A 15,424-nucleotide genomic window follows, 5' to 3' on the forward strand; every position below is an offset into this window, starting at 1 on the left:
CTCCCCCTCCTCGATCTTTTTGCCTCCGCGCCACGGAGTCGGCGAACGATCGCCAGAATCGTTGAACTTCAGTTGACGGCTCCGTTAACCTCAGCGGAGCTTCTTCTCTATCGCGACTGCTCCTGGTCCAAAATTTCGCGCAACGATGATATCCCCGTTGGTACAATTCTAATTTATTTCATCGTTCAATTAAAAATTTCATTCAAAAAAGCTTGGGTAATATTTAACACAATTACTCGACGCGGGGATCGGTGTTTGCAGCAACCATAAATAATAACAATAACCGTTTGGCGGCGAGGCGAGATGGCACGTCCGTTCGCAGACGCTGGAACGCACCGTATATTTCGACTCGCTGATAGTTTCGCAATCCCTTAAAGAAAAGGTTAGCTAAATGTCTGCAACGGAGATTATTGCGGCGGATTAGATTGTCTTGCACAACGCGGTCTATCGACGCGCGGCGTGTAATAAACGAATTTTTTCTTCGCCGCGGTCGTTCCGCGTCAGCCACCCCGATCCTGTCGGCCAAAGATACGAGCGGCCAGGTGTCGTAACGTATCCGCCCCGTAATACCGGATCTCGACAAGGAATTAAGGCCTTCGCACAACTGAACGTTCGTTTAATTGTCGCACCAAGCGATAAACCTTTGAACTTAATCAGCTTCTCTTCATAATTCACGTTAACCCTTTCCGAAAGTGGAAGCTATCGTCTTCAGCTTTTACTATATTCTATCGCTGCTTGGAATTTTGACAACTCATTCATGAAATTCTTTGCACGTGTTACAAATGTAACTCGGATAATTTTCTAAAATGACTCCCTATTTATTAATTGCGAGGGAAACGGTGATTGAAAGGTAATCAGGATTAGATGCAATGTGCGTGTGCCTTTAAGCTCGAAACGGCAGCGGTGCGCGCTCGAGGGAGGGAAAGAACGGACAGGCAGGGAAGCTAGGCCGTTAATTCTTGTGCTTTGACATTAGCGACGTGGTTGCTTGCTTCGGCGACGGTACTTTATTTCGCAGTCGGTAAATCGTAAAACGTTAAGGCGCCCCTACGGGCTCTAAGACATCATTCCCGGGCTACCACCGCCTATGTATCACGTTATTCCACGCGCGCTTGTAAGTAAGTACAGCGCGTTGCTTCTGTGCCCCAGAGATTAATGGCTTCATCCTGGATCGGGATACGTGCCGAGATATCGTTCGCCACGGATTTTACGCTTGATCATGGCTCAGTCCATCGGGTTTTCATAAATATTACATATCCACGTTACGGTGCAGTAGGTCTTCGAACGATCTTTCAGGATCTCGCGTTTCACGAAAATTGATCGTCTCATTTAAACGAACGTCTCTTCAACGTTGATAAGACGACTTGAGCAATCGTACCCATATCCTCGTAAAATAGTCGCGAAATGCAAATCGAACATCTGTCATGATCACAGTGACGGATACGAACACTTCGATGAGTGACGCGTCGAAGGAAAACGATTATTTATACATGCGAGGAATGAGCGGAGAATAGAGATTCTATTTTTCGCCTTGCGCGCATACGGGATCTTTGTTCTGAATTTTTTCGAACGATCGCTAATATGAAGCCATTTGCCGGCAGGCGTTCGTCCATCGTTAATTAGAAACATTATCATACGCTTAGTATTCGCGACGTTGCCAAGGGACGAATGACTGTTTTAACGTACTTTAACGAGTGTACTGCCGGAAATTCGAATGGCAATAATTAGCGAGGCACACGTTCTCAGTGACGCGTTAAATTCGTTCCGTCATTTGGCAATAGAATTAATACATAATACGAGGCGATAAAATATATTATCATAATCGCCCGATGTCCTCCGCGTATCCGCATTTTAAGCACATAGTTAATTGATTGGCGGAGGTCAGCCGCTTTTCCTGCTTTCGATTTCAATCGCGATAATGGTCACCCAATTCATGTTTGCTGTTTTAAATTACGATTATTGCTGAATAAAAAGGGTGTGTAGTTAAAGTAGTGTAACACCGTGATCCCGAAATTCCATGCGAAACGGAATGCCTGCGAAACGTAAAAAGGCCTCGTACGACTTCGGTCACCAGCTGTTCCACGTCGTCCCGTAACGCTTTTTGCATTTTTTCCAAACGGAAGAGAATCGGCCGATCTCGGGCGACGACGCGAGATTTATGCGGCTTTTAGATTTCTTCTACGTCCAGCTTAGAATCCCTGATGAAGATTAATGAAACCGGTGGCGACTAAAAACAATGCCCGAGCCTCGCTGCGTCATCTAACGAGGATCGTTCGCCTGTTCAGTTTCGTTTCCCCGAAAGACAATTTAATTAACACGTCCATTACCAGGTTGTCTTACGATCGCACAAATATTTGATAGACATAAAAACAAATTGATCGATTAGAAGTCGGGGAATCGGTTTACGCGTCTGCGATCGAACGTGTTTACGCGTTGGCGTGACAAGCAATAATTATGTACGCGATTGCGTACGCATTGTCTTCTCGCGTCTCGTCGCTTAGCCGTTACTTACGTGACAGGACTTGCATCGCGTGCGCCGATGCGGCGAGCCGTAACAAAGAAAACGCAAGCGGAAACGCTGGTGAGTCGCGTTTCGCGAGATCCTGTCCCTTCGCGAAATTCAATTTACACGCGGGTACCTGACGCGCGTTCAGCAAAGTTATCCTTGCGTAACGATTACGAACCGTTTGCACGAGCCAGACTGTTTCATTGCACGGGAAGCAATTACGCGTTCTCGTTTTTGGGCATCTAAACGTCCCGTTCCCGTTCGAGTTATCGCGGCAATCGAAAGCAAAAGCTCGTAGCCGTGGAATTCCTCGGTGCCGCGAAACGGCCAGATTTAGTTTCGTCACGGTGAGAAAGAGACCAAAGGAGGGTAGGAAGAAAGGAGAGGCGAGGAGGACTGGAAGGTTCGAGGAAGGCGACGAGGAGGAAGGTACCAGGCCGCGTTCGATGGAGAGAGAGAGAGAGAAGGGTGCGCGGAAGAAAAGGACAGAAGGGGGCTGGTGCACCGTGGAGGCAGATGCGAGCGAGCTTTATTGGGAGCGTCTGGCTCTCGGCTGCAGTTTGCCCGTCCGTGACTACGAGACTCCGAAGGTCCCTGGAACGTTGACCATTCGGCTCTTAAAGGACTCTCCGCCCGTCAAGGTCACCTATTGAGTCTGTCCACTTCTTCCCTTTTCCCTGCTTCTCCTCGTTGCCAACACCAACCAGACCGAACCTACCGATCCGACCCGATCCTCGCGCGTTTCGGCCTCGAGAGCGACCAATTCCACGGCGATTCTTGGAAATGCACCGTTCCATCGACGTGCTGCGATGGATACCGCGATCTCAGTTACACGCGCCGCATCCCATATCTGCGCAACTTAACTCCGCGTTTCTCGTTACAAGCAGCCTATTTGCATATCCGAAATTACCAAGAACGAACTCGGGACTTTATCACAGACGATTAACGATCGAAAAAGAGACTAATCATTGACTTTTATGAGCAGACGATTTTCACGGGACTCGGGCGATCCCTACGGATCGTCGGGATCTTTCGTGCGCACGATCCCCGGTGGTGCACTTATTGTTAGCATCTCGATGAACGCACGCAGTCTTTGTCCTTGAACATTTTTTCACGGATCGAACGCCGCACGACGCGCCGCGATTGTGTCCTCGAAAAGGAGTTGCAATAAAGATAATTATATTCGAGCGCGGTCGCGGCTACGCGAGGGGCTGACGTCAGTATCGTTCGCCGATTATTATTACACGGCCGCTTGTAACGCAATTTTCAATAATAATTCCCTCCCCCTTTTCTTTGTGTCTCTCGCTCGAGGTTCACCTCGTGCTTCTTCTTTTCCCGTACATCCGTCGCCTTTTGCGCGCTCCTCGTGGTCAAATCGTCACGGGGGGTGGGACCAATGAATCACGGGACGATTGCCAACGGGATGCTGGGAAGAATTACGTTTACGTTGACGTGAACGCGATTCGAGCGAGGAAAATATTTTTCTGATAGCCGAGGTTATCCCCGTGGCAGTCTTGCGTAAACGAATATTTAATTGAGAATTAAAAATGCGAAGATTTTATGTTTACTCAAGGTTTCGATAAGATCTAGCTGCGTAGGTTAAATAGCAAATGTATAGTACTCCACGATTTAACTGATATCAATATTCTTAATTTCTTTAGATTCAAGTTGATCTAAAAGATCTAATTTTTTCTTAATTTACAATTTCCTGGTTAGCTTTAATGACGGGCCTCGTGTTTCACTGCCGATGAAGTAGGAAAACCATAAATTGTATCGATTTAATTTCTCAATTTGTAACTTCGATTTTATCGATTAAGATAATCGAGGAACGGAGAATCTTAAGGATACTTTGTCCGCCTCGGTGGCACAGGAGGTGCAGTTGGCGAGCGTGCACACAACAGTTTGCGTTGCTAATAATCGAAGGCCAAGTCAAACGCGAGTCGATGACTCCTTTCTTTTCTTTTCTTTTCTTTCGTTCACGACTCCAGCTGCCTTGCCTTTAGTATGGTATGGTGCCATACCAGGGTCAGGACGCGATACCATCCTCGATTATTTTTTTTTTAATTTTTACTGACGCGACCTCGCGGATCACCCAGTCACGGGTTCAGGGTCGGGTGCCCATCGGGAAAGAGGATCGACTCTCGAAATGGTACCGACCAAGGAAAACCGGATGCATTTTTCACCGCGAAAATAACATCCACGGATCCCGCGTGTCGGAAGCGTCTATTACTCCGCCTTTTTAAATAATCCAATTTATCGTCGTTGCTCTTTCACAAAAATTTCAAAACATCCGTCCACGTGTTAAGAAAATCGGATGAACTGTGTAATAATATAAATTCCATTTTATTGGACAGTACACTTGACTACCGGTTAAAATGAAAGAAGATTTTTATTCATTTATCAATCGTCGGTTTCATACCGCGAATGCAGTTCACTAAGTACTGCTGCTTATTTGTTTTCGTATCAAGTGTCAGCCGCGTGTGATCTAAAGCGTCCGATTCTACTTAGGCTCGAGATGGTCCGGCGTGCAACGCCCGGAGGCAAGGTTCGACGACGCGATTCGCTGACTCGTCGAAATTCGTATCGTGGCATCACGGCTGCACGTGGCGTTGCACGCGACTGCAGCTGCGTAAAACGTAAAAAGCGGAGGCGCAGCTAGCCAATAGTGGAAAGTATTTCGACACTCGCGTTGCACGGTCACGGTCGTACCGTGCGCGTCCAATGACTTCCCCTTCACGATTTAAAAATAAGGCGTCTCCCGCCCCATTCCGACGATCGAGTCATCAAAACCCTGGCTATAAAGTTCCGTGGAAATTTTTCTCCCGCTGCTCGCCTAGCAGAATAACTCAATCGCGGCGTGTTAAAAACGCTCGACCTTAGGTGTCGTTGCAATGTGAAGATATTTTGATACCGAATCGCGTTCGTTCATTCGGCTTATATTTGTGCAATGATTAATTCGACTTACTTTGAACGTAGCTTTGAGCTGATGTATAATAGGCGGTTCAAATTAGGTTCGAGTTTGAACAGAATTGGGGTGAAAGGGATGTAGAAGACTGTTCAGTTAAAGTCGAGGTTATCAGGAAGGCTTCACAGGGAGTTGGAAGGAAGCTGACCGCGTACAGAAAGGGATTCGCTATACTATATTTGCGACCGGCGAGATTCGAGGGGCGGAATGGCCGGAAGGCGTTTGGTGGGGGCAGAAAAGGGGAAAGAGAGTAGTGGGGTGGTGTTCGAGTGCAGCAGCAGCAGCAGCAGCAACGATGCAATTAGGCGAGTTATGCAGAATGACGTCACACTTGGAGCCAGGGTAACTGTGCTGAGTCAAGGACAGCGTGTCCAAGGCTCTCCCACCCCAAACCCCTCGCTAACCCTCCGCCGCTCTTTCAGACTCTCTCCTTCTCATTCTCCGAGTTCGTTCGGTTCAGTCTCATAACCCTGGGAACTCAATTTTTTCTGAAACCATTTATTCCATTTTCTCGAATTCCTGAAATTCGCTAAAAGATTTAAGTAGATCGAGTCGAATTCCAAGCGTCCACGGTAGAATTTTATCGCTCGCGAAATAACGAAACGCGTTGCGACAGAACTCGCCGATAACGGAGATGTCGCAAGGGGAAAAACAAAAGTTGAACGCCCTTTTCGCGACGGACGGATCTCCGAATCGGCTGAAAACAGGCACCAGCGATTTCTACACCGCGATATTATTTACAGCACGTGTCGGCTGGTCGATTCGACGATAATATAACGTCGCTCCGCCGTCGTCCCCTAATTGCGACGTTCGCGCGGAACAAAGCCGTCCGTGGAAACACGAATTCTCGGCACGGAGTGACGAACGTGCCGGTGTCTGTTTTCCTTTTTACACGAATTACCACCGATACCGCGTACGTACGAGAATCGAGGAAGACCTTGTTATTAAACGCGAGCCACACGTTCGACGATTGGTTTAAGTAAAGGAAGGTCGACGCAAATGAAAAACGGAGCCGAAGGATACGCACGCGATTAATATTAAAATCGTGGAAGCCAGCTTCTTTCTTCGTCTTACGTTCATTCTCTCTCGTTTTCGATCCGTGCTTTGTTCCAGAGGATGATTAACTGTTTGACTGTACGTCAGAGAGATATACATAGAAACCTTTTCTTGTTTCCCGGAGTGTCAAGGAATATGAGTTTTTCGAGCTTTCTCGATACGATATCGAATTCTGTGACGCATTTGGAAACGAACGAAATCTGCAACTCGATTCGGTTCGACGTCGCGACACGTGGCCAATTTTGTTCTGAGAACGTGACTCGACGAGGGTTCATCGAACGATACGAATCGATTCGTTTATTATTGCACTTAATTCGCCAAATCGTGAATGGGAAACTAAACGCGAGGAAATTAATGCTTGCGCGACTATATCAATGGAGACTCGCTGTCTGAAACGATAAATAGCTTGCACTTCTATCTATAATAAATGATCGTACTAATCAGCAGCCTTAATCGTTATCATTAATCGCACAGAAGTACTAGTAAAGTAGAATAGATTTTCACTATTTACATTCTATAATTTAAGTAAGACGATGCGCCGATTGATTTTGATCGATACTGCATCAGCTAGAATGAGATTCTATCGTTTCGATCGGTTCCGAGTATCAGTGAGTCTATTTCCACGCGATGCGATCCGGTGAGAAAATCGTGGCCAGAGGTTTCTCAGATGGACGATTCAATTAAACATTCCATTGTTCCGCCGGCGTAGATCTTCGCGATCATCTCTGTAATCGTAATCTCCATCCAGCCTCTCTCGTTACGTCATCCCGCGAGCAATCAGTCTCACAGATCCATCTTGTTCATCGCGTCGTCGTTCCGCTAATCCTAGATGACGATTATCCTTACCCAGAGATAATGCTCGGTGTTTAGTACCTGACAAAGCTTTATCTCTGTTTAAATACGAAACCGATCGACGTTGTTCCTGATTTTTTCGAACGAGCTCTATCGTTCTCCTAGTTAAAAAAATCTGTTCAAAAGGTCGATGTCAAGTACTGCCGTTTCAAAGTCATTGCCAATTATCAAGTACACTTTTAGCAGATACACGATTCTCTAATTTGGAGATATTTAAACATCGTCGAGTACTAATGGCCTATTACGTCAAGGACATTATCCCCTATCTGCTAATTGGTAAATACCGTGAAGGAAGCTCCATTAAAACTTGTCCCCGCCATCGCCGATAGCCTCTTCGCGCGGCTCATTTCGTAATAACACCGCCGTTATAATCGGCTGATAGATGCACGCCGTGGCGCGTTAGAACACTGAAATTCTATGTCATGGACCCAGCCTTGGATCAAGCCTACGATATGTGGCCAACCCAATTATATATTTATTTGCTACGTAATATCGCGCTCTGGCCCTGATCCGACCGCAGCATGCAACTCTTGTATAATCGTCGTTATGTAACGTAACCACCGCGACTATGCGCCGATCGACCAAGTTTAACACTCTTCGCTGTGCGCGCATCGCTATCTAAAATCGCGACGATCCATCTGATTATCCTTCGCTAAAACGGTAACACTGGTGTATAGCAAGTAATCGAAGTTTACATCTTTTTATCATGATCTATAGAATTTTTATCAAACACTCGTAATCTAGGAACTATCTAATCGTCACGAGATAACGTTTCCTAAAATAATTCTTATCTCCCACTGCGACGCAACGTTTCCTCTATTTTAATTAATTTACGTAAAACAGCGCAAAGTTTTCATAGCATTCGAAGTATGTATCGATCCAGTTAAACGATTGTAAATCGTAGGCGTACGCCGCACCGGTTAGAGACAATGTCGAAGGTGAACCGAGCGATAAAAATCTCCAGTGACATTTCTAGCGATCGGCTCGCCTAATTACAATGCGTATTTTATCACCGTTTGTCTTTAACGACGCGATAACGGTAAACGATCTCGGAGACGCGGAGGGAAAAAGCCGCGGTTACAAAGCTGCTGCCAGAGCAGAAACGCGGCACGCGGCCGGATCGTGATTACCACCTCGTGCTTACATACATACTTACTTGCTTATTGTCGGTTGCCACCGCGGCAAAAAGCGCTTCGCAAGGCTGTCGAAGTGCGCGAGGTCAGTGCTGCGCGCTGCGTGACTGACACAATCGCGGCGTTCCTCGCTTTCCAGCGGAATTCGCGATTACATATTTATGTACTCGCTTCTATCTCTAGAAATTGAATGGTGAAATGCAACGCGTTTAAAATCGAGGCGATGTTCTGCCGTACGTAGAAAAATGAAAACTAGAAATTAGTAGATCCTATCATCGAGTAACTCAGATTACAGTACTTCAAGAAATTGAATTTTTACACATGGAGGAGAAAGAAATTGTATACTTGTGTTATCTGATCGCGAGGATTTTATTTTTTATTTGATTGAAGAAGATTTAAAATCAATTTTTAACATAGTTTTCAGATGAAAATAGGATTAACAGTCCTAAGTGGTTTCTGATCTGTACGTAGAGAAGGTTTATGCAATTCATTTCCAATAGTCACGTACCACTCGTGCTCGAATGAATCAGTTGCGCAACATGGTACGCGATATTTTTGGTAACAGGAAGCGTACCGCGTCTCGTCGGAGCCACTTAACCCTTTGAACCTCGAGCTCTTCCTCGTTAGCATTATTCGACACGAAAACGTTTAGAGACCCATAGACAAATTAACCCTTTCCTTCCTGTTACAGTTTACTCCATACATTCTTGTGCGCAACGAATTTAAGAGAAATTATATTGGAATTAGTAAGTTACTTTTCATATGCAGAGCCTCAGTCTTTGAATACTTATGAAATCGTGACATAAGCATGGAATTTTTTTATGCGACCGAGTTTAGGAATACATGTTTCGTTAATTGTTCTCGAGTTATCAACGAAATTTTCCGTTGACAGAACAATAGAACGATGAACTCGTTTTGAAGATACATTTCTCTTCACGTGTTCGTCGCGTGATCGCGTTGCAAACAGCGTGACACGATCCTCACCAGGAAGGGAATTTTCTACGGATCGTTTCCATTTTCCTTTCGCTATCGTTCTTGAAAAATCTGACGCACCAGGCCTTTTGTAGACACAAGAAAAAAAAAAAAAGAGAGAAAAGAATTCGTTCCCGGCGAGATTGAAATATCGCGCAGGTGGTATATCTGTTACATTACGGCAATCGCGTGATCAAAACGGTGACGTGGATCGAAGAAAATTCTATCGCGCTCATGGACGCGGGCCTCCAAGGCTACAGGTTTGCCGGGGAAATGCGGGAAAATTATCGGAGAGGATGATCGTTTCTCTTTATTCCGTTCAAATCATTTCTGATACGAGATAAACTCGATTCTAAGACTCCTTATTTGAGTTCCTTTTATCTCGGCACGTACGCTGCAAACAATTCTATGCATAAGACATCACGTTATCTCCGTAACAGTGTTATTATTATTTCTCTCCCGCGTGTAAATGCTTGTACTTACATAGGCATCGCTATCGATCACCGAGTAAACTACAAGCAACAAAGTGATTAACACTCGGAGGGAAGGAGTACTTATGTATGATCTAGTATCGTTCTCCTTGGCTCGAATCGATGTTTACGCGTTATATCACCGAGCGAGGGAGTGAGCGAGCGCGATAACGAGCATTACGTATTAATAACCGCTATTATTGTTGCTAGTCCGATCGCGGCGCACCGCAATAAATGATAAGTGCAATGGTAATCGTGCCATCATGTCGCCTCGCGCCGTAACTAGTTCTTTACATCATCGATAGAAAGAGCCGACCCTTTCGTTTCCACGCATAAATCGATGAACAGCGCGTTCCGCGTCGTTACATTTTCTACGTGACGGTGGACACGTAAGCTGATTACATTCGGTTATCGGGGCAGGTCGTGAGTCAACCGGAAGAACGGCCGCCGTGATACGTGCGCACGTTCGACGTCCTCGTCCTCGGTCACTCGGCTTTTGTTCTATCTTCCACGAATCTTATTCCGCTAATCAGGAATTAACCAGACAGTGTGACTCGCTTTAGTCTGATGCCATTGCATCAGCAACTTTATATAGAACCAAGCTTTTTGTAGAATCATAGAATCGTTTAGACTTTATCGACAGCGTTGCAACTTTATTAACGCGTCTAATTATTCTTTTTTTTTTTCTGTTTCAGAGAGGTAAGTGAGACAAGATCGACACGATTATACTTGATGTCCACGTGAGTTACAATCTTATGAATCGATATTAATATACTGTAAAAAGTATTGAAAAATAGAATTGCTGAATCATTAGATTCTTCTCGCCGTATCATCGATTACGTTCGATCGGCGCGTTTATTTCGGTGGAGAGTTCCGAGCGACGTCGTCGTCTATTTTCAATTCCATCCGATTCCATGTCCCACTGGTCTACTCACCGGCTAATTCTATTGTTACATAAATACTACTACTAGAGGCACGTCGACGACATAAAAGGAAGTAACCACGTTGACTACGAGTATGTAGCTATTTCCGGCCGGTGCGGTTCCTCGATTTTTAGTCACGGTAATTGGGCCGAGTTCGATTCCTGCGATTCGACTCGCTCCTTTTTCAGTTCCATTCTCGTTCATCGTCATCGCCTTGCCACGACTGCAATTCCCTATCGCGTACGGAAAAAATAGGTGAACGATCCTCCGACTCTATTTATTCGTTTTCGAGTTGTATTTAGGAGTCGACTGGAATCCGTTCAAAAATGCGTCCCGAATACCGCGAGTCGAATTTCGACTGTCTTTTGTCCTTGGAACACGAACCATCGCGGTGTTTGCTCACCGGAGGAATTACAAGAGCGATATCGAACGACGGGGTTTGATAAACGATGTTCGTTGCGTAATTAACGAGACAGACACAGTCTAATGTTGCCTCGAATGAAAACAAAGCTTATCCTACACGTTAATCGGTCTGACGCGCGGCTACCATTATTTTATCAGTCTGCGATTCGACGATTGCTAATATTTATGAACGTTGCACGTGCGTTTTCTGCTCGCCGAGCTCTGTTTCCGTTTGCTCGTATGAATCAGTCAGTGAATCGAAACGTCGGAACGTAGACTCGAATCCCAGCGTTTAAAAGAAACAATTGAGAATCGATAAAGATTTCATTGAAAGAAATACAAATCTGTTTCGAACGAGAATATCTTATAAGTATCTTCGCTCGTTCCATTTCATCAGTGTCATCCTATTTCTCGATCGCTTCTCCTCGACGCGTAACGTCACTTGCCAAGAGTCACGTGTCCTGGCGGCACGTCGTCGACGAGAATCGTGGCGAGATAAGCGTGGCTACCGATCGAGCTCTGGATCGATTGAAGCCGCAGGATTGCAGGTCGCGACACATGCTCGGGTGGTGGCAGGCCTTGCGATCTTATCCTGTCCCGTTACATAATTACGTAGATACCCAGAGTGCAGGGGGTTTGATCGCGGCTGAACGTATCGGTTTCCAACGTGACGACCCGACGACCGTGTTTCCCGCCTCGTTCTTCGCTATCGAGCATAAATCGTTATCTTCGGCATATATCGGTTGGCCTATTTTCGCGAAGGCCGGTTCGGAAACTTGCTTTACTTAGCCGCGGAGCAAAATCTTCCGAGCATCGTTACGCAACCACGGTCACCGAGTCGCTTCCGAGATGAGCGATCATAATTCGCCTCGCCGCGGCCGTGAATAGGGAAATTAAAAAATGGCGTGCACGCATCGAGAGAGAGGCTGCGTAAAAATGTAATTTTCTTTATATTCGCCTGGAATTTCGTTAAATTGTAAATCGTAATCGTGTATTCGTTCCGAAGCGAAGCGTGCGCAAATCGGTCTTAGCCGGAGGCTTTCCGTTCTTAAAGCGTTTAAAAAAGCGGCAAGGTCGTCGATTTAAATCGTAATAAGCCTACCGAGGTCGTTCGTTCGGTTAATTCACACGTGCACCGCTGAATCAACGTCGTCGGCGAATTGATAACCGCGCTGCGGCCGATCCGAGTCTGTGCGATCTGATCGCGTAATGGCGTAATGGTCGCGTTGCTTGTTTCGCTCGCGCGTGCTTTCTGTTATTGAAATTGCTCGGCTCTTTAATCATCGCCGTCGGAACGATAATAATTCGAGTCGCGGTATCTGTCGCGGTTAGACGCGTACAACGACGTCCAAAAGCTACCTCGAACTCTCTTCCAGAATGCACGCTGCGAAGAGCAAAGGTACTCGGTTTTTATTCGCGTTGTACACGTCATCATTTACACGCGCTGTACGATCGTTTCTACCTCGACGAATTCTTTAAAGAGAAAGACGTAACTCGTTTGTACTGTCGTTGCATCACCGATACGGTAACGCGTACCACACGCGAGAAACCATGAAAAAGATCTAATCGGTCGCTCGGTAAATAGACGAAGTGATAAACCGCGTTCCGTTCGACCGGTCGATCTATTTAGCTTTCCTGCTTCTGTACCGTCGTTTCACAACGGATAACAGAGGATTGTAATCAGGAATTTCGTAAGAAACTTGGCTAACAATTTCCCTAATGACCCATCTTAAGCAAGCTCTCGTGGAAAAGAGTAAATTATTACAGCTACTCGACCCATTCATAGCAATGTAGAATTCTTGCCAGTCGATTCATTCGATTTCTTACATGCTAACAGAAGTATTGAAAGCAGAACCAACAAGGCGCTGTTGTCTTATCAAGTTCGAGTTAAGCCAAAGTTAGCTGACGGTCGACAACTTTCTAGGCGAGGCGTATCCGGTGATTTTTCCGCGGCCGGTAGCCTCGTTTCGCCGATTCGAAACCGTTACGACGAGAGGACGACATGGTTTCGCTCGGGAACCGAATCCGAACCGAACCGATGCGCGCCGCGCCGGAAACTTTCACGTGACACACTAAAACCGCGAAATGCAAAACCCTCTCGCAACCGGAGGTAATTGAATACGACGCGAGCGATTTACGAGCAAAATAAAACGAAGAGACCGCGTTCCAGTTACCACGGCCGATCGGCTTCCTCTTCCATACCGATCCCAATCCGCCTCGCGTTATCAGCGTAGCTTGCTTTTTTTAAACGCTACTAAAATCACTATCGTCCACATCTGTCGCCAATCGATGGCTACGGTACATCTAGATCGGAGTTATCTAATGCATTAACAATCACGGCGGATATTAATACCAGTTTTGAAATATCCATGACGCCTGGAATGGCTTAAATAGAATCAAAGAACGACAGACTTACGTATAAAAAATGGAATTAATCTGCCTGTTAATAGAATCGCGATTATTATTGTAGCAGTGAACGATTGCGTAAATGCCGGCTGGTGAGAGTCGCATGTATATTGTATTTTCCTAAAGCAAAGTGCCTCGTCATAAGACTCGCCAGGCCGATTCAGGTCGCGGTATGGAATCTTGAGGTAGGTTCTGGTCTTTCTCCTTCGCTTCCCTGGCTCGTTGGGAGACAGCGGAACGGGTAGGAGGCAAGGTACCACGCGAAGATACTCAAATGTAGTCGGAGGTTGTCGCGAATGGAACCCGAGCTGGTAATACTGGCTAGCGATAGATTCGAGTCAATCTGTCCACTAATTTCACCAATTTTTCTTTTTGTTAACGAGATAAATACCTCATGTGTGTAAAAATATACGTTTACGTGAAATGTTTTCATCGTTGAGAGACAGGTACAATCAGAAATCATAGTAAACGATATGATCCAACAGAAATTTAATGGGTTAATAGTCTAGGAGTCTAGAAAGATACCGGTTGTTCGTTATCGCGTTCCGTTACGCTATACGCGCAAACAAAGACGTCAAACATTACAAAACGCAATTAACGCTGATTGGAAACGTGATCGAGTGTTTCTAAATGGGTTTCTCCTCGGTAGACTGATATTTAATAATAATTGTAGGTCTGATAAGTGATAAGGCGAATGGTGACAATATAAATTTCTTTCTATAACAGCCTCGAGTTTTGATTATGCAATAATCGATCGTGCGTCCCGGACGTTGCTATCGTTCTGAATGATAAGATAGCGGTACAATTGGTAATTGTCAACGTTTTATTTTCTCTATCAGTCGTAAGATAATTAATGATTACGGATATGAGAGAGACATGATTTATGACACGATTTTCATGCACGTACTTTTGTACGAGGCTTAGTATTAATGCGAAAAATGATTTGCGTGGGATTCGCTCCCATCGCTGGTTGAAACGGGGCAAGGAAGGGGTCACGCGTCATCTTGGTTGCACTTTCTTCTCCGGACGTGCATACCGCGCCAGTGCACTTCGCGTGCACTTCACCTTTCTCTTTCTCTTTCTCTTCGGTTCCGATTCCACTCGATTGTCCACGCGTTCTGGTCTTTCGACTCGAGAAATCGATGCAAATTGTGTCGATCAATTTTCTTTTTCAAATACCGTTTGCCAAAAGTTACTATACTCTGTAGTTCAAGGTTCCAATTATTAATGCGAATTGATTTACTATGATAAGACTAAAGGCCTAATTTATTTTATAATATTTCTATAGAGGTAAACATAACTCTACTGTGTAAGAGAAATTTTATACCGTATAATATGAGAATACATTACTACACTTTGAATTATGTTTATGCTTTCCGTTTATGATGAATCAAATTTCTGGCCTCGGTGGAATTTCACGGTGAAGAGAACAATGCGTTTAAATGGTCGGAAAGAGTATAAAAGCGGTGGTAGGCTCCCGCTCCCCCTCGAAAAACGCGTAACGGTCATCACGCGATGCACTTTCATGAAACTTTCAGCTTTCCATCGGCCGCAATACGAGTGGAATGGAAGAAGGTACCGCGCGTCTCCCACGCTGTTCTCTCTCTCTCTCTCTCTCTCTCTCCTGCCTCCTCCCTGTCTCGTCTCGCCCTTTAAATTAACGCGTATGTCTAAGTAACGAGACTGCTCTTAAATCGTCACCGGTTACACATTGTTCACTAGAAAGGTACAAGAATAGC

General features: G+C 45.5%; 1 protein-coding gene across 1 annotated transcript in view; it reads left to right on the forward strand.

The window, feature by feature from the left end:
* The first annotated feature begins 5,748 nt into the window (after positions 1–5,748).
* Positions 5,749–15,424, forward strand: part of LOC108624100 (caveolin-3) — a 49,784-nt gene continuing 40,108 nt past the window's right edge. The window contains exons 1-2 of the mRNA XM_018023157.2: positions 5,749–5,813; positions 10,650–10,653. Of these exons, the coding sequence (XP_017878646.2) occupies positions 5,784–5,813; positions 10,650–10,653 (34 nt within the window). The 5' untranslated portion in view covers positions 5,749–5,783. The remainder of the gene's footprint in view (positions 5,814–10,649; positions 10,654–15,424) is intronic.

Source organism: Ceratina calcarata, unplaced genomic scaffold (assembly GCF_001652005.2).
Source record: "Ceratina calcarata isolate Rehan_Ccalc_2016 unplaced genomic scaffold, ASM165200v1 scaffold297.2, whole genome shotgun sequence".
NCBI classification, from domain to species: domain Eukaryota; kingdom Metazoa; phylum Arthropoda; class Insecta; order Hymenoptera; family Apidae; genus Ceratina; species Ceratina calcarata.